At 41.1% G+C, this 18,922-nt stretch overlaps 1 protein-coding gene across 2 annotated transcripts; it reads right to left on the reverse strand.

Moving 5' to 3' along the window:
- Nucleotides 1-1,755: 1,755 nt before the first annotated feature.
- acvr1c (activin A receptor type 1C) lies at nt 1,756-18,671 on the reverse strand. Of its 2 annotated transcripts, XM_076746549.1 has the most exons (9): nt 15,869-18,671; nt 10,826-11,056; nt 7,934-8,176; nt 7,578-7,808; nt 7,317-7,484; nt 6,746-6,902; nt 5,931-6,055; nt 5,674-5,804; nt 1,756-4,959 (listed from the first exon to the last, which is right to left on the reverse strand). In XM_076746549.1, exons 1-9 carry the CDS (start codon nt 15,936-15,938, stop codon nt 4,834-4,836), a joined length of 1,482 nt encoding a protein of 493 aa, XP_076602664.1. In that variant the 5' UTR covers nt 15,939-18,671; the 3' UTR covers nt 1,756-4,833. The 2 variants fall into 2 exon arrangements, with proteins under 2 accessions (XP_076602664.1, XP_076602663.1); XM_076746548.1 differs by having other exon boundaries at nt 5,674-6,055.
- Nucleotides 18,672-18,922: the final 251 nt, after the last annotated feature.

Raw genomic sequence — 18,922 nt, forward strand, 5'->3', positions numbered from 1 at the left:
CTGAACCCGAGTCCTGTGTTCTGCCAAGCAGGGAGACTTGTCTTATGAGGACAGACAAAAGGCTGATTTAGCTTGGGGCCAGTGTCACGCTCCCCAAACAGACAGCATGGGTCACTGGGCAGAAGGCATCAGACATGGTTCGGTTCAAAAGGGAAATAACACACACAGGCTGGAAGTCAGGGGGACAATGGCTGATGGGTTAAAGAGAACTGAACCACAGTGCACCACCACACCCATGCCTTCAATAGGTACACTGTTTACTCTGTGGGAAAAGAAGATCATCTTTCACCATGAACAAAAGCTACATTTCTGTGGTGGCCAGAAAACCAGAGAAAAAGGCCATTTCACTTTAAGTCTCATTACTGTACATATAACCCAGCTGAAATACTCCTTAACCAGCAGATTGCCTCACAGCAATCCCCTCCGCCCCACTGACCCTCAGCAGGGACGTTGGCCAGCCGACCACGGGACCGTCTGGAACACAGATATCCCATTTCGCCAGGACGTTGCTAATTCCCTTCCACACTAATACTACTGTAAGCACAGGAAAATATTTAAAGTGTAAAAGATATAAACGCTTTGTTCTCTTCACTGATAGCAGGCGCTCTCCTGCTGCTTGATAAAAGTGATGAAGACAACAGAAAACCATTGGGTGCATCAATCATCAGTGATTCTGTAATACATGAGAAATTTGCTGAAACAGAGTGAAACAAAGCAGACCTTCATATTTTTTCTATCTTAAAACAGTGCTCACATGCCCATATGTACACTGAGCAGTTACTGGCCACTGTATTCGTTGGTCCTGTCCATACTGGCTGTGTATTTGGTGCTCAAATGCATTCTAAAGTTCAGCTGAAGATAATGTGAGTTTTTGTCTTTGTTAATCAAATCTTAGCACTAAATTCTCTCTTTCTGTACTCACAAACGTTGTTTCCTTCATGAGCTGTTTCATTACTGGTTCAATTTATAACCACTTGTCATTTGGAGGGTCGTGGGGGTGCTGGAGCTGATCCCAGCTCACATAGGCCGAGAGGCAGGGTGAAACAGGGCTGCTCACATTCACACCAACTTGCAATGTAGAGTCACCAATTAGCCTGCATGTCTTTGTGAGAGGAATATGAGGAGATGATGCAAAGCCCACAAAGAAAGGCCCAAGGCAACAGGTTCAAACCCAGAACCTCTTTGCGAGACATTGTTTAAAGACATCGCTCAAAATAAATGTGAATCCATCTTTTAAGGGGTTAAAATAGCTAAAAAGCTGAAATATCTTTGGTAACTGGATTCTTTGCTCACTTTTATCACTATAAGAAAGTGTCCATAAAGCTCTTGTTTGTGAAACTGTGTTATCTAGCTGGTCTGAGGTGACATGCGGTAAATCTCTTGCATCGCAATCTTAATGCTTTTGACTCATCTGCAAAGTGCTGATGGCCTCAGTGGAACGGCTTTATTTCCTCTGTCTAACGGACACATCCACATCATAAACAGCACACACAAGTGAAGCGGTAGAACAGAAAGCAGAGATGAGTCACATCAGTTAAGGTAAATGTGTGATGGGGAGGATGAAAATGACCTGTTTCAAATAAGCTGCTCAGGGAAATTCTGCCTCACTACGTGCAGCAATGTGCACAGCTCTGCACAATCAGTGCTTTCAGAATTACAACTGCCATGCGAGACACTTTGTACTGAAAAAAAACAGCATCTGTCTATCATGAAAAAACATTAAGACACAAGAAAAAAAAAAAAAAAAACAGCTCACTCCATGAAAAACAGTTTATTGACCCACTGATATCACTTATTTATATACAGAATAAATAGTGCAAGAGAAAAGATACAATGCAATGGCATGAAATCTGAGCAACAACACAAAACAGTTTCACATTAATCCAAAGTATGAATCTAAACAACTGGATGGTTTCAAAATCGAACGTAGGTCGTATTTTACGAAAGCAGTATCACATTTATTAATATTTAGCAATTTCATATACAATATATAAAAAAGACACCAGTCAGAAATTGCACGTGGTGATCACTCCTCTTTGGAATGACTGATAAGTCTTTTATACGCTATCATTTCTCCTCTGTGTCACCTGTCTGATTCTGGGACTAGAAGATATGACACAATAGAAAAAATAGAAGCTTGGCTCGGCATCGATCCAACATCAGGTAAAAACAAATTTACTCTACAAGTATTTTCAAAGGACACAGGCAGAGCCACACGCTTGAATACTGCATTTTCACTATCTGTAATCTGCAACAAACAGTCGAATGATCCCATGATTAAAGTCAACTAATCATTTCACAAAAAGAAAGACAATGAGCTGATATTAGCCAAGAGAGCAACAGGCTACTGTACATAGCTTATTTTCAAGAGGCAACACAGCCGATGCTACATATCATCCAGTAATCATGACACCGTCATAACAGCAGACCACTTGTATGTGTCAACACTAAGCGGCTACATGAAAGCATGTAACTCGGCTAACTGAGGACGCAGAGCTGGACGTGAGCTAAAAGCCATGATGGACCGGAAAGGTTTCCTCCACGGCACCGATTTCATAAACACTGAAACAAAGACTAATCACATTCACGTCTTTAAATACAGGACCACTTGACATGATATGAAACACACGCGGTCACGTGCACAAACACGTGGGCTCGTACAAGCACGCATGGTGTACAGATTTACCCGAGGGCGCTTTCCCTAAAGCTGTTATGACAAGGCTTTACAGGCCTCATCGGACAGGGACTTAACTGATCATATGTGCACCCATCAGCCAAACTGTGCTCCCCGAGTGAAGTGGCTTCAACTGATTTACTGGTTACCTTTCACCTTCATCAGTATCTGACCTTATCGTTGCTTTTATCACAGTTATTTAGTAAAATGAGAAACCTGCTGTTCAACAGCATCAGGCTTATAAAACGGAGATGGACTGTCTGTAGGCGTTACATTTAAGCTGATGTTAACAATACGGAAATTTACTTGGAGTTGAATTCCTCTGAAGTTTTGATTTGTTAGGCATGGTAGCTAAGATTTCATCATTTCAATAACATGCTTCCAGTGTGAGTAAATACATTTGAGAAAAACAAAACGTTCGCATTCACGAAATGAGCTTTTGTTTGTCGACCAACTAAGAGTTCACCTGTCAGAGAGCAGCTTTTTTCAGTAACTGAAAGCTTTAAATGTGCAAAATTTAGGAGTTTATCGCTGTGCTGCTGATCCCGTGAGGCTGTTAAAATGTGGTGAGACGAGTTCGGAATTGTTACCGCTCATCAGTCTAAACGTTCAAAGCTTGGCCTGAGGGTATCTTATTAGATTCAGCTGGACAGACTTAAAGTCAGAGGATCATCAGAATTATTAAAAAACATCTTCCGGTGGTCATGACTGTCTGTCCAAAAAGTCATTGCGATCCATTCAATACTTATCGAGGTACCAACAGAACGAGCGACCAATGATCCGATTCACTGACTCATCCGTGGAGCCACAGTGGTTAGTCTGAACTTCATCGCACTGAAAACTCATATTTAGCTAAAGGACGTCTTCCACTCGGAAATGCACAGTTGTTTTCCTGTTAGGTATATATTGACCTTTCCACAAACCTTTCAACAAACCATTTATCTATAACGGTGCTGTAATCTATGGAAGCTGAGAGGCAAGCGAGAAAAAATCTGATGATCCATTTTCTAAGTCTGGTTTGCTTTTTTTGTCCAGTGTCTACAACACAGGACAATCTTTCTACGTTCCTTAAGTTTTAGCTTCTTTTTGTTTGTTTGTTAAAATGCTATTTCTTTTGTTGTTGTAATACTCATTTGGGGAACAAGAGGCAGAAGTGCACCGCAAATGGGAGAAGTTTGACTTCAGGGCTTTAAGCCAGAAAGCCTTTCTAACACATGTTTAACATTGTGAAAGGGTCTATTTTAATCCAACCATGATCCTAAACCTAAAGGAGTAGCTTTCTTGCCTAAACCTAACCAAAACCACTGAAAACTGAAAATAATTCTAAAAATGAAAAGTCCACTAAGTCTATAAAACAATAACTCAATGACTTTTGATGCAGCACAGGAGATGAATTTCAGTGTCCGGGGGGAACTTTCTGTGTTTGACCCATTAACCCTCCACAACCTCCTCCACCTGAGTATTATAACAACAAACAACTGGGAAAAAAAAAAAAATGAAGGATTTCAGAAATTCAATCCTTGAAAAACCCTTTTTTCCACCTGTACAGAAAACGTCTTACATCAGACTTCGGAAACAGATCACCACAATTTTCTTTTTCTCTCGCCCCTCAGGGCTACCGAAGCAGTAACTATGGAAAAGCACTTGAAAACAGTAAAGCTCTAATTATCATAGACGGTCTGTGCGTGTGTCATTTCAAACGAGTCAGTACCAGTTAGGATGACTTATCCCGTATCCTCTGTGATTGTCAGTTAGCACACTACCTACTCAGCAGCACTGTGTTTGCTACAAGATATGGCACAAAAACATCACAATGTGCAACTTTAAGCTTTGGGCACTTAAACGTCTGAGGTAGCAAAATAATCTGTATATACATTATACATATTCTTATTGCATATGGCTCTTCCTTCAACTGTTTGGTTCAAATTGTTTTATTAGGTGTCTGGATGCAAAGCAGCCGCAGACACCCCTCCTACAATACTTTGGCACATCAAACGACCTGATTCTGCTCTCTTGCGGTGAACAGTGTGGTTGTCGTCCTGAAGAGGGCAGCCTCAGGCAGTTCGAGCAATTTCTCCCTGTTTGCCTCCAACAAATGTCAGTCCATCGTGTTGCACCAGTGCCAGCACCGGTGCCGATCCGCAGGGCAGCAAATCGATCTAATCTTTGACGTCCTTGATGACAGACAGCTGAGACACAGTTTTCTTGACCCGCAGAGCAGTGAGTCGAGCAGAAGGGTTGGCGTACCAGCACTCTCTCATCAGTTTGCCCATCACACGCAGAGCCTGGTGTATCAACAAGGACACAGTATTATTTAATATAAAAGCCAAAATGTCACTTTTTTCAGATTTGAACTTGAGCAACATAAGCTTCACTTACACATACATCAAATCTCCCATTACTTTGATTGACAGTGAGTAAAGTTTTTGGTGCTCAAATAAGAATAATGTCATATGTGAGAATAATGTCATAGCACCACATTAGGTATTGGTTCAAAGTGAAATGAATGGAAGCAAATCCAACCAAAGCACTGAGTACAGTGCTTCCAGTCACCAGCAGGTGGAGCTCTAATGCTACAGGCCATTAATTCAGTCAGCGAAAAGGATCATTCAGGGAACTGAGTTCAAAAATTCATTCATACATGTGCTGAACACCTCTACTCCAAAAAGTGTGCCTGAGTGCAATAAACCAGATTGATTCTGCAAACACAATGAGAATGTTTTCGTTTTGTATCTGACTTTTACAGTTTCAAACACACATCATTGATGAGTTATTCTGTCAGTGATAACTTACAACCCTGATTCCAAAAACTTGGCACACTGTGAGTAAAACATGAATAAAAACAGTCTGCAATCATTATTATCATCATTATTATCCAATCGTGTGTTCACAAAGTGGTGAACCTCACTCCATCCTCGCTTGTGAACAACTGAGCCTTTATATTTTACACAGCGCCCCAACTCTTTTGAAATCAGTTATGGCAGATTTGTCTGTCTCACCTCGCAGCTCTGCCACTGGTTGGGAATGTTGGGTCTGAGTTTCTGCTCACACACCACCTTCCTCATGTCCTCGATGGTCGGATCAGAAGGCACCAGGTCATAATAAGGCAGCTGGAAATCTTCTTGAAGTCCTGGGAAAATGACAAAGATGGACAGTTTGTTGATGGTGCTGATTTTGCTGATGGCTTTTCCATCAAATATTTCAGTAAATATCAATAAACGAGTGGGTGTATATCTGGACGTGTCATTTAAAGTACCCCTAACAGAGCATCTTCGGGCCAGTTCCCAGAACACTAAACCCAGCGAGTAGATATCCGCCCGCTTGAATGACTCAAAGCTGTGCATATTGATTGTCTCATCCAGGATTTCCGGGGCCATGTACCTGCAGAGGAAACAGTCATTAAGGTTTAATTAAATAAAATGGCTAGTACTTCAAATATCCTTGACTGATTTGCGAGTGGGTTTGTTCTGAATCTTTGTCCCATCAGAACTGAAAATCCTAAATATGGAGCAACTGGAAAGAAACTCGCTCAGCTCATCACTCTGCACATGAAGAGATCCAAACATCATGTTTCTAAAAAGTGACAGCACTCACTGGTCATTTCACTTAACAAAAAGATAAAATACTGTATGTTTTTGTATGATTTGTATCATCTCTGCATCAGTCCTTCATGACTTTTTTTCTCAACAGACCTTCAGCCACACTGTTCATTTCATTACTGCACTGTGTACACACCCAGCTGAGACGACTGACAAACAGCATATTATTTTACGAATCACTAGTGGGGCTGAAAGTGCACAACACAGAGGAAACTCACAGGATTATGGTTTCTGCTCTTTTTTTTTGTTGCAGAAAGCCTGGCTCGCTCCATGCTGTGAGCCAGTTAATGGTATTGGCCAAAAATTTTAACATGTTGACTGTGGAGAACTTCAGATGCTGAACACCATGCAAACTCCATGGGAAGTCTAGCATTTCAAAGAAATTGGACCAGGTTTAAAGTCGCTGCAGCTTCACTTCCTGTTTCTATTTTCTCCATGTTAATTATGTGTCGCCTTGTGATGTAAATCCAACCTCTTGGTCCCCACTCTGTGGTTGGACGGGATGTCGATGGTGTTGGTGGTGGAGTCGTGTTTCACAGCCAAACCCAAATCTGCGATGACTGCCGTGCCGTTCTTCTTAACCAGGACATTTTTAGACTTTAGGTCTCTGTGAGCAATGGCAGGTTTCCCTAGAACCACGAAGGCCATAAAGAAGGTTTGAGGACCAAAAATGTGCTTTAAATCAACACAAATGTTTTTATCTTGAAGTCATGAAAGTGATGGAAATGAAGGATTAATGGATGAATAAAAAAATATCTGCACCAGTGTTGTGTAGTAATCTGTCACAGCCATCAATTAAAGTTAATATTAATGAAGTAGCACAGTCGACTTGTATTAGCTTTACTGTGTAATTACTGATACTAATAGTTGATTGACATAGAATTTATCACCAACAAACTTCATCATCTGTTCATCTTTTAAGTAATTCATGAAGCCAAATACCAAACATTTGCTGTTTTGTATGTTGGATGTGGGCTCTGGGAAACTGTGACACACATTTTTCACTATTCTTGGACATTTTAGACATTTTAACACAGCCTTACCCTGTGTGCCAATGATTTCCATGTGGAGATGTGCCAGACCGCTGGCTATGGACAAAGCCAGGACGATCATGCCTTCCACAGAGACTGTGTACCTGTTCAGGTAGTCATACAGGGAACCATGCTCATGGTACTCTGACACCAACCAGAGCTGGGTCCACGAGCCGTTATCTGCAGCACACAGCGAATAACACAGTCACATGTGGGAACATTAATCACGCAACTATAATGTGAATTAGATGACATCTGGTTTGAATCTGACACCTTTGTTGTCAGCAGCGATGAAGCCCAAGATGTTCTCATGTCTGAGCATGATTGTCTGATAAATCTCAGCTTCACGAAACCACGACCTCTCGTCCCTGGAAGAGAAGATTTTCACCGCCACATCCTCTCCTCGCCACTTTCCCCGCCACACCTCCCCAAAGCGACCCTTCCCAATGGTCTCCTGCAGGACTATGGTCCGAGCTATAGTCCGCTGGACCAGCAGTGGCAGACCTGCAAGACACAAAAAAGTGACTTCCACCAGCAAGATCACGTGCTGATATTTCTATGTAATCATTCCATTTGATTGAACGCAGAAAGAATCAAACAGTCTGCGTCAACATATCTGTTCCTCTGACCTGATCCAGAGCCAGAGGTGCTCATGTCATAGATCAGATCCTTAAGACATCTGTCCGGTGACATGAGCATCTGGTCATCCAGAGGCTCCTCTGGGTCCTGCTTGTGGGCTCTGCTGTAGGCACAGCGGTGGCCTTGCACGACGAACACACCCAGCAGGATCCCCACACACAGCAGGCAGGAGGGCACCAGGATCACCACAGCGAGCTGCAGACTGCTCCAGCCGGGTTCTTCCGAAGGCCTCTCTAATAAAACACACACATCCAACATGAGAAGGTAGCCAATACTGTTAGCATAAAACTGTTCGCCGAAAGTGAATTCTTTAGACAACCAGTGGAAGGATTCACTGAGCACCTTGTGATTATTGCACCCTCTGGTGGTCGTCTGTGATAATGGTATTCAGTGCGTGTTTGGGTTAGCGTCGACTGAAATCATCTTCTTAAGAGGACATTATATTATCAGTGGTGGATAACTCCTGCTGAAATATGCTGATGTACTGTGTTTCAGGAAAACACAAGTCTGACCTGAACACTAGCTCAGCAAAATGAAGCCATCAATGTGTCGACAATCTTAAAATTTAGAGAGATGGAAATTGTACATTTGGCAGATGCAAAGTTACGTCTGCCCATAAATGTCATGAATCAAAGCTAATGAAGAGACACAGAGGCAGAATCTTGTCGTGCCAATGCACGCTCCTCCAAAAAGGTTTCTTCATTTAAAGTAAGTGACATGCACTGATCAAAAACAGGTGCACCACAGGGCCTTGGAATGAATTGTGGGTTTGGAAAAACAAGGTAACCTGGCATTTCTGTCTCTGACCTTCATTCAGACTGTGGGTGGACAGAAGAGACCTGGACACAAACAAAAACAGCAGAGGTGGTGGGCGCTGTGTTTATATGAGATTTAAAGACATGCACGGTGACTGCTGTAACAGCACTGTGGAACAGCACTGCAATTAAATGGGAGGTCTGGGGAAATACAAAGCATTTGGTACTTTGGAAGATACTCACTTGATTTGGCCGACTTGGATTATTGTAGCCTCATTAGGAACTAATAACTCAACTAAAACACCAGCATGTGAGTATTGTTACAATACAGACTTTAAAAAATGAAACTTAAAGCGGTTCCAACTTTCCTTACCCTTTCCGACCTCTCAAATCCCCAAAGCATGAAATGTCCTCACCCGGACAAGCAGCATGTGCCGATGGCCCAATGTGCAAGGCAACACGTCGTGAACTAAACCACAGTTTCCTAAGACATCTTTAGCCTTTTACCTAAAAACATATCCTGCCATGTGTACGACTGGAGCTCAGCAGATATGATGCAAAACAAGACTCTCCTCTCCTCTGGTCCAGTGGCAAAAGACCTTCCACAAACTGCAACTGTTCTTTGACTTAGGTGACTCTGCATGGGTCTAGGCTGTAATCTCAGCAGTCGCTGACACAACATCTAAATAAGTATTTGGAAATTAGGGATAGAAGGACACAGAAACTATCCGTGTTAAAGGACAATGCAGCTACACAAAACAACAAACGGCTACCTTTAACTTCACCTTAATGACACAGTGGACGGACTCACGTGCTGATATTTAGCAGAGCAGTGGAACAGATTGATTCTGGTGTCCCCATTCACAGTCAGCACCATCACAGCCTCGGGGTCCTCATCAACAGTCTGCAGCACTTTACTCTTTAAATCTCCTGCATCACCTCTACATTTAATGAAAGTAACCACTGCCTGACAATGCTGTCTAACTATCTTAGATGAATAAATCAGTGGGGAGGCAAACTCGTAGGTTTTTTCTTTCACTTGGTGTCAAAGATTATGAAAGGACTGTTTATTTAACACTGTGACCAAAAGTAAATATTGTCGAGAGTTTAAACATTCGGGACAAAGTACAGAGCTGTAAGGTGCATATACCTGAATGGATCTGTTCTATATTTTTTTTATATTTATGATTTATTCCCTTAAAAAGTCTGCGTGCAAATTAGAAACAGTCGATAAATCAGATAACAAATTTGATAATAAACTGATTAAATCCACCATTTCTGATGTGAAATATTTGCTGGTTTTCATCATCCTGTACAATAATAAACTGAATATATTTGGGTTTTAGACCGTTGGTTGAACAAATCAAGACAACTTAAGACCTCTTGTTGGATAATGAGACTGATATTTTATAAAACATTCAATCATCTAATTGAGGAAATAATTGGCAGATTAATGAAAATGCTGCTGATGAAAAAGGCTGGACAGAAGCTTTATTTCAATCAATATTTCCGTAAGAAAAATGTCAGTAATTGTAACAAGATATGCTAAAGAGAACAAAATCCCATACAATACTTTAAACATTAATCTATGTAGTGCAGCAGTGTACCACAGCAAAACCCCCATGAGCCGCCATGCTAAGTGTAACTCTGACCTCCCAGAGTTTTCCACTGAATTGTATATCCACAGGTGTAAGTAATCCCCCTCTGCTTTAAGGCCAACTTCCACCCAGCAGAGCCACGAGAGGCTCTTAACTTGCAGTGGGACTACATGGCTGACAAAGTAGTATTTATTTATAAATCAGGGGAGGGAGGGGGAGGATCACTAACCGCCGTCCCTTTGCCTCTGCCAGATCTGTTATGTCACAGGATCTGGTAGGATCAGCATCCACCTCGTCTAGCCGGGGCCAGAATGAGTGGGAAATCCCTCACTGATTGGGCTGGTGTTGCTGTCGAATGAATACTGTAACTACTCGGCAGCGTCATTAACTGACTGTGTGACGGGATGCATCCATCTTTCCTCTATTTCATACATTTGTCTCTACATGTTCAAAATGTTCATGTTGACTGGTCAAAATTAGAACACATTCATTTAAAAACCAGCGATAGAAAGCATCATACTGTCTGTACCTGGATGTAGGTGCAGAGTCTCATTGTTGCAGAAGTCAGTGAAGCAGCAGTTCCTCTTGGAGACATTTCGGGAGCTGTAGCAGAAGACCTGGCCCTTCATTTCAGAGGGCGACAGGCAGGACTTGACGGTCTCCTCCTTCCCGTCAATCAGCATCACAGAGTTCCAGCAGGCGCCGTCTGCGGCCGTCTCACAGGTGTGGTTGGCACACAGCTGGCACACGCACTTCAGACCTGAAACGCATTGCAAGATGGTGAGATAACCGTTTTCTTCAGAGACAATGTAATCATACAGTAAATCATCTAATTTAACAGCCAGTAATTTGGTTTTGGTGACCTGATCAACTGACATCATATCTATAGACAAGCTGAGAGCAGTGACATAAGTGAGAACACGCCTACTGCCAAATGTGTTTAGATTTACCAATGTTCAGCACTAATTTGTTAATTTTCAACCATTTACTAACGATCTGTAACTGGAGTTTCACTCACAAACTGTCACAGCCAGTGGTCTTTAACTCTTTAGAAGCAGGATTCTCCTGCTTCTGTTATGTAAGGAGGTCCATGCTTTTAAAGGGCTGGAGGTGGAGGAACCAGAGTAATGCCTCTTAGTTTAACACCCAGATAATCTTGTATTCTACTTGGAGCTGCTGTCATGCTTTGTTTGATAAGACTGTGAGTGAGTGATAAGCATGGCTGCACTGCTTGCTCACTGGAAGAACCTGGAAATAAATGGGAAGAATATTCCACGTTATACAATCAAACTATTTTTAATGCACACAGGAGCTCAAATGTATAACTGCCTGTGATAAGATAAGGTAAGTAAATCATATTATAAAGTGGTAAAAATATTTATTTTATACTTCACTGGCAAAGCAAAAGCATTTTTGACATTTTGGCCACACTGAGTATTAACTAACAAACTCTTTTACTCTCATGCAGTTTAATTTACTCAGTGAACAAAAACCTTAAGTTTGACGGCTGTTTGTCACTTTATATAAACATCCCTTATGTCACCTGTTTACTCAGGTTTATTCTTGTCACTTCTACATCACTTGTATTCGTCATGTATCAACAAAAACTGTTGAGTGAACATTAATTTTACTTCTAAAGAAGCAGATACCATGATATGACATCTTCATGAGTACTGACAGGTAACTGTTTTTCATCTTGTCAAAGTGATAGTATGTAGAGCATACGTGAGCATACAGCTTGGTAAACATCAAAACCTACTAAATCTGGCAGAGGCATTTTTGACCACTTGAGGCCTGGAAGTGGAGCAATCCAAGCATGTAGACTTATTGCAATACTCTTTCCAAGAAGGACAAAGCATTAATAAATATTTTATCTTGGCAGATAAGAACAGACACTAAACTAGATCCATTTCACAACTGGAAGCAACAACATCTGGATCATCTCTTGTGATGGTGGTCAAAGTTCATAAACACAAGTGACTCCCTCACTTTCTTTAACTCCTTACAGAGGTGTGTCATCCATGTAGCGGTCAAGAAAAATGTGGGGGCTACTTATATAAAAAGAGATTAGGGACCAAGTATTGATCCCTGGGGCACTCCACAGTGAAACTTCCCTACTGAACAGATGTGAAAAGAAACATTTGAGAGCCATCCATGAAATATCCAGATAGTGTTGCGTCTCATCCACGAAGCTGGAGTGATAAATACTTCAAAAGAAAAGGATGGCATTGTTCTTAAAGCCAACACAGCCCATAAAAAACTAAACCAGCACTGTGTTAGTCCATCTCTCAATGCTATCTTACTTCCCTGCCCTGTTTCTTTGTACACAGGAGGAATGCATTTTTGTTTCACTTATACTGCGTACCATATATGGAGATAATGGCAAGATAATGGATAACTAGAGCTTATAGCACTCAGTCCTAAGTCCATTTGTGCCAACGTACATACACTTTCAGTTTTTTTTACATGTCTAAGTAATCTCCTATATCAGCTGGGCATTTTAGTTTTAAGTGAATGTTACTCATATAGGAATAAATTGCTGATTAATGCACATCTGGTGCACCGGTGACTATTTACTGCACAGAGATGACCACAGATTGACTCTAAATAAACAACACTGCCCATGTCCATTGTAATGAAGGAAGATGTCACATGATGTGGTGTACATTTCAGCAGGGTAAATTCATCTTTATTTTTGGTCCAACCTTATCTCTTAAAGGACGTTGTAAAGGTCCTCCAGCGGTAACACAGACCTCTTGACAAAATCAGCAGGTGAAAAATGAAATCAGGACTTCAGTTCAGGGGATTGCTTACTGAAATATGACAAAAAATTAGTTTTTTGTTTTTTTACCTCAGAGTTGCTTGGCAACAACTCTCTCAAGGTTTTTAATGAAGTTTGAATGTACTGTAGTTTTGCAACTTAACTATAGCAAGGCTGGTGTTTTTGTCAAGCTTTTTTAAAGCAGATGAATGACTGAGCATTGTCATATGTGTTTAATTGCTTCTTTAATAAAGGATGATGACAAGAAAGTGATATATTACAAATATATTAACATTGTTCTCCAGTGTTTAGCATTATTAGACACAACAGGATTTGTTTGGTGAGGAGGCGCCATAAACAACAAACATAACAACATAAACAAACACAACATCCAATTCATTTGATGTGGTTAAAATAATTTAAACTAGTACAACATTTTGGTCTGTTTCCTGCTCCATAATTTACATCTGGTCATAGATGTTTAGCGTTGTATACTCATCAGATCTATTAGACTTACAGTCTAATATGACACCATAACAAAGTTGCCTCCATTCAATTTCCCACCTTACATTCACACGTCCCTACATCTCACAGCTGCATTTCCCACTCTCCCCTGTTTCCATTTTTGTGCCTCCATGCTGGTGACAGCTGAGGCTGGAGGCATTATGTTTTCAGGTTGTCCATCAAAGTCTCATGAACGCCATATCTCGGAAACGCCTTTGGGAAATTTTCTTCAAATTAGCACAAACATTCACTTGGACTCAAGAATGTACTGATCAGAAATGGGTGGTCAATGGTCAAAACACATTTTTGATTCAACAATTCATATGCTAATTCTGACAAAATTTTACACAAATGCTTCATAGGATAAAGTGATGGCATGTTACATCTAAGGGTCAAAGGGTCAACTTCACTGTGACACCATTGGCGAGGGCATGTAACTGTGAGGCAGTGATTGTAGTTATGACACACTGCAGGTGTCCAAACTGGACAGTCCCTTGGCATGTGACTTCATATTGATTTTGGATTCACATCCGCGTATTTAAACATAAAGATAGAGCCACAACAAATCAAACTGTGCGAAGACAACCAGAAATCAATGAAAGTGAATGCAACAGAAGTCTAACAGCAGCGCAACAACAGATTATTGTTGGTTTTGTAGCTGTTTGTCCTAAGGGGCGTAAAGGACGTTGTGGACACAGTTTTGTACATATAGCTGTTAGATAACGTATCACAAAAAGTTCAATCCAATCAGTGAGTTTGAGGAAGCTTCTTGTTATTTAAAATGAAACATTCTGCTTATTTTCACACACCCTGGAATGTGTGCACACGTTTCCTTTCACTCTTCAAAAACTCTAATCAGGTTCGGATAGCTCTGCAGCTCCCCTCAATAACTCATATCTCCTATAAATGTTTATAAAATGCATCTACTCCTCAGCTTAAAAGTACAGCCTCAGTCAGTCAGTTAGAACTGAATTCCTCCTCTGAGATGCTCAGCAAAGCAGGTACAAATGGATAAACTATTCTTACCAATCTGTTAAGTTATTATTCAGATGCAATTCCAAGTTAGAGAAGCACAGAGCTGAGAGACTTGTATTGTTGTTATTAGCATCATACTAATATTATTATAGAAAGATACAATGCAACCCAATAGTAAAATATACTTTAATTGAACTCTGTGTGAAAATGCAGTATTACAGCCTGAGGACCACCACTTGCAGTAACTGAAATAAATGACTTGTTGACTAATTATTCTCTTGACTCATCTTTAAAATACAAGAAAATGATGAAACATGCAAATCACGCCTTCCTGAAGCCAAAGGTGAAATCTTCAAATTGCCTTTTCTGTGTGACCAGCAGCCCAAAACCCCAAAACATTCAGTTTGCTGTCATGTATGATGAGTAAAAGCTGCAAATCCTCATATTGTAAAAGCTGGTTTGAGAGAATGATTGTTTTGCTTTTTGTTTTTTGTTTTTTTCTTGAAAAATGTCTGAAGCGAGTAATCAGGGATCATACAGCGGCGGATTAATTTCCTGTCAACTGATCAACTGATTAATCAACCAACTGTTTTCAGCTTCTTCTTTTTTTATCTATTAAGCAAACAACTTTCATCTGAAGTGTAAATGAAACAAAGCTATTCTGATGCATGAAACTAAAACAATGACCATGATCTCACCACACAGCACCAGCACTGGCTGGGAAAAGGAAATTAAGAATAAAAGTGACAATATTCTGCATATTTTGTGAGAATATTTAAACCACAAGCCTGTCAAACTCTTGCTCTTGCTCTACCACTCAAGCACTCTCTGCTTTGATTTTAAAATAATTCAAAGTTATATGGTAAGCTATTTTGAACATTAACCTAACACACAGTCTCTGAACACCTACTGCCTTACAGGTGACCTCACGTGGAAAACAGGTTGTTTTTACTTCCTTTCTTTGCATTCAGAGCTTTAACAATAAAAGAAATTAAGAATAATATAAATTGCACTTGTCTTTTGTAATGTTTGACTTAACAAATGCGATTGTTCGAACCTGTGCTGAATCGTGTATCCCTCACAGTTAAACAAACTTCATTCATGCTGCTCTGTGACATAACACATAATTCTTGAAAACAGCGTTAAACTGCTGTCTGGGAATAAGATGTGGGCGATTTTTAAAGTCAGCTGAACTATTTCTCCCGGTGAACCACCGATTTACAGCGTGAGCGTTTTAACAACTCGCACAAAACTGTAACACAGTGGCATTTACAGAATGAATGCATTAGATTAACGCAGAGTGAGTGAGTGAGTGTCTGTCAGCTACTGTACCTGCAGTCAGCTGCGCGACAGACAGAAAGATCAGCGCCGCTTGAAAGCTCTGCTTCCCGGGACAAGTCATGGCAAGAGCGGCATCTGCTCCCTCTCGGACGCACCGTTCAGGCAGCTACTCTACGGAAAACACAACGTTGCACATCGCGGTGAAGTCCGTCGGCCACGCACCGCGCACAAACGCTTCACGGTAAGTGCGCGGAGGAAACTGGAAAACGCAACGAGAGGCTTTGCTCCGCCTCTGTTGACTGGGATTAAGAGGATTAGCGCTGCAGACCTCTGATAAAGACATGTGAATGAGAGCCAGGGAGAAAGTGTGCTGCACATCCATTTAAGAGCTGCAGGTCCAGCAGAACACCACCTCCCTGCCTGCCTATTGAATATGGAAATGCCATTCAATTCATTCAAGAGGTGTCACTTGCTGTGCAGGGGAAATAGGTCAAATTGTTTGCGTAATGATGAGTACATTAATGTAATCTAGAGATTTTGTAAGGACATTACAGACTACAAAATTAAAGACCAATCTGTATAGAACAAATAAACAAGTGAACAGACACAGTCCAAACAGGATTGTGAATATTAGTGATGCACTGAGTGCATCACAGTAGCTGTGGGTGGATTCATCTGTTTTGGGGCACCAAACATTTTTTGTTGTGCCCCTCCAGTGTTTGTACTCTGAAGCCTCCAAGTTCCCATCACGAATAACTGTGCTGCGTATTGATGAAGTCATGGTGCTGTCTGTCAGTTTCATCTTGTATCTATAATATTGTCTAAATTACATATTATAAATTCTCAAATCTACACTGTATTGTACTCCGTAGAGTAGCATCACCATCATGATCACAGTAACAAGTCGCAGAAGAGTGAGAGGATCACAGAGACACACTGCTGCCTGTAGAAGTCCTACAACATATCATTGGTAGAGCCTGTGCTGCTGAAAATACACCCCCAGACCAAGACACCTCTGCAACAAACTATTTTAGGGGAACACGACTACAGTTACGCACCACATGAGCTCAATTTAAGGCAAACTAATGAAGGTCCAATGATAGATGTAGGCCACAATATGAGGTAATAATGCAGGACCAACCTTTGCTGATACTGTATTTGAGAAGTGCAAATTCCCTGACAAATTTGCAGTTAATTAAAGGACCAAAGACCGACTCGGGTTTGTGATCCCTGAGGGACTGGCAGTTGCCTGATTGTTAATCCAACCTATTATGCACCCCGTGGCCAGCACAACGTCTCTCGCTGGAGGTGAGGAAAGCCAGGTCAGCAAAACTGAAGAAACCATACCTAGACAGATAGCATAGCTAACAAACCGGTCCAACCAAGGAGAGTGTTAACTCACCTGCATGGAGTGAGTTATTTACTGCAGGCCATATGTCACCAAGTTGTGTTTCTGCTGCTCAGGCTCCATAGCAACCACCATGGCAAGTGAATGAGTGAACTGAGCTTACATCCAACGTCTACATGAGCAAAAACAAGTACAAAATGTAATTTTCAGCGTATTTACAGCAAAGTCTAGGCTGTCTACATGTTCTGTACAAACAGCACAGCTTTGGAAACAAGCGGGAGACGGTTGTTGATTTAACTACTGAATCCAGAAATCTCAACTCTATTATGGGCTCTGAAAACACTGCTAATACTGTACCTTCTGCTGTGGCTGTACCACCTGTGGCTGCTGAAATGTTTAAGAAAGTAAGTCATCAAGGCATATCAATACATCATCAATACAGGGCCAACACAGGTGAAAATGAGAACACTTGAACACAGACACGAGTGGAAAGTATGAAATGGCCATTTAAACAGTTAAAAACGATCAGTATCAGTTGAGTCTGATTTCAGTCTTAACTGCATAATTGCCCGTGAATGTGTTAGCACGCCGCAAAATAATGACCCGATAACAGAAAGCATTGGTACCTGCTGATTCCTGTTCTAATGATTATACAGTTCATACACACTAAAACCTCAGGATTAAAAACTGATCCAGTGTGGGGTCAATAAAGCACTGACGCAATACTGGGTTGACTTGACCCAGTGACAGTGGAGTATTTGACCCAGTGTTGTTATTTTCATAATGCTGTTGGGCTACTGGATCAAAACAAGCCATCTGGTGGGTGACTTTCTACCCACTGGTACTTGGTAAAATTAACCCAGTGTTGCATCGGTGCAATATTGACCCCACATGGGATCCATTTTAAAACCCAGTGCGTTTTAGCGTGCAATAATAAATTGATTTTCTGCAGGGTAGCTACCGATTTCCACTCCTCCCTGTCAGTTGTAAGTACACAGCATGTATTCAAACCAAGCACAAAACCTCGATGGGAGAAACACGATGGGGTTTTTAAACTGGTTGACTTGAACCCCTGTGCTCTGTGGGTGCAGGATGGATCAAATGATACTGAATATGAGGGCTGTCTATGGAGAAAGTTGATACATGCAAGCCGGGTTTCTCAGCACTGTCAGACATCCACTGTTGTTTCTATCATCTGGTGTGTAACTTCTTTTGCATATTAATCAGTCGGAGAACCATCAGGAGTCCAGTTTCTGTTTAGCATCTGCCAAGATATATCTGCCGTGCTCGCAGCTTCAGTATACAGCTGGCAGGGAAAAGGTCTCGGCTTTTGACCTTTTTCAGATGAATATAAATCAATTTGTTGCATTATCAGTGCAGATGTTGAGCTTTTTTCAGTATGCAAATATGTTATTGTGTAGAGATAACTGTCTATTAGTTCAGGATAAACTAACATCTCTACCTGTATGGATGGAAATAGAGGCAGCCACTTTGGGTTTGGGTGAATTTGGGTTTTAGCTGGAAGGCTGACTTTATTTGGAAAAACTGCAGGCATAGTTTCCTATTTGACTCACAAATCAACGGAGAATGGTTCAATTGGGGCAGACAGGGTTTGAATTGAAACCACAGATGGTATAAAATAAAATTACTGGATATTAAAGATCCTAAATAATTAACAGTGATTAGTCACAATTGTAATACTTTTGTCTAAACACCAAAGCATGGAAAGATCAAAATGAGCAGAGAAATCAAAAATG

This window comes from Chaetodon auriga, chromosome 13, assembly GCF_051107435.1.
Source record: "Chaetodon auriga isolate fChaAug3 chromosome 13, fChaAug3.hap1, whole genome shotgun sequence".
NCBI classification, from domain to species: Eukaryota; Metazoa; Chordata; class Actinopteri; order Chaetodontiformes; family Chaetodontidae; genus Chaetodon; species Chaetodon auriga.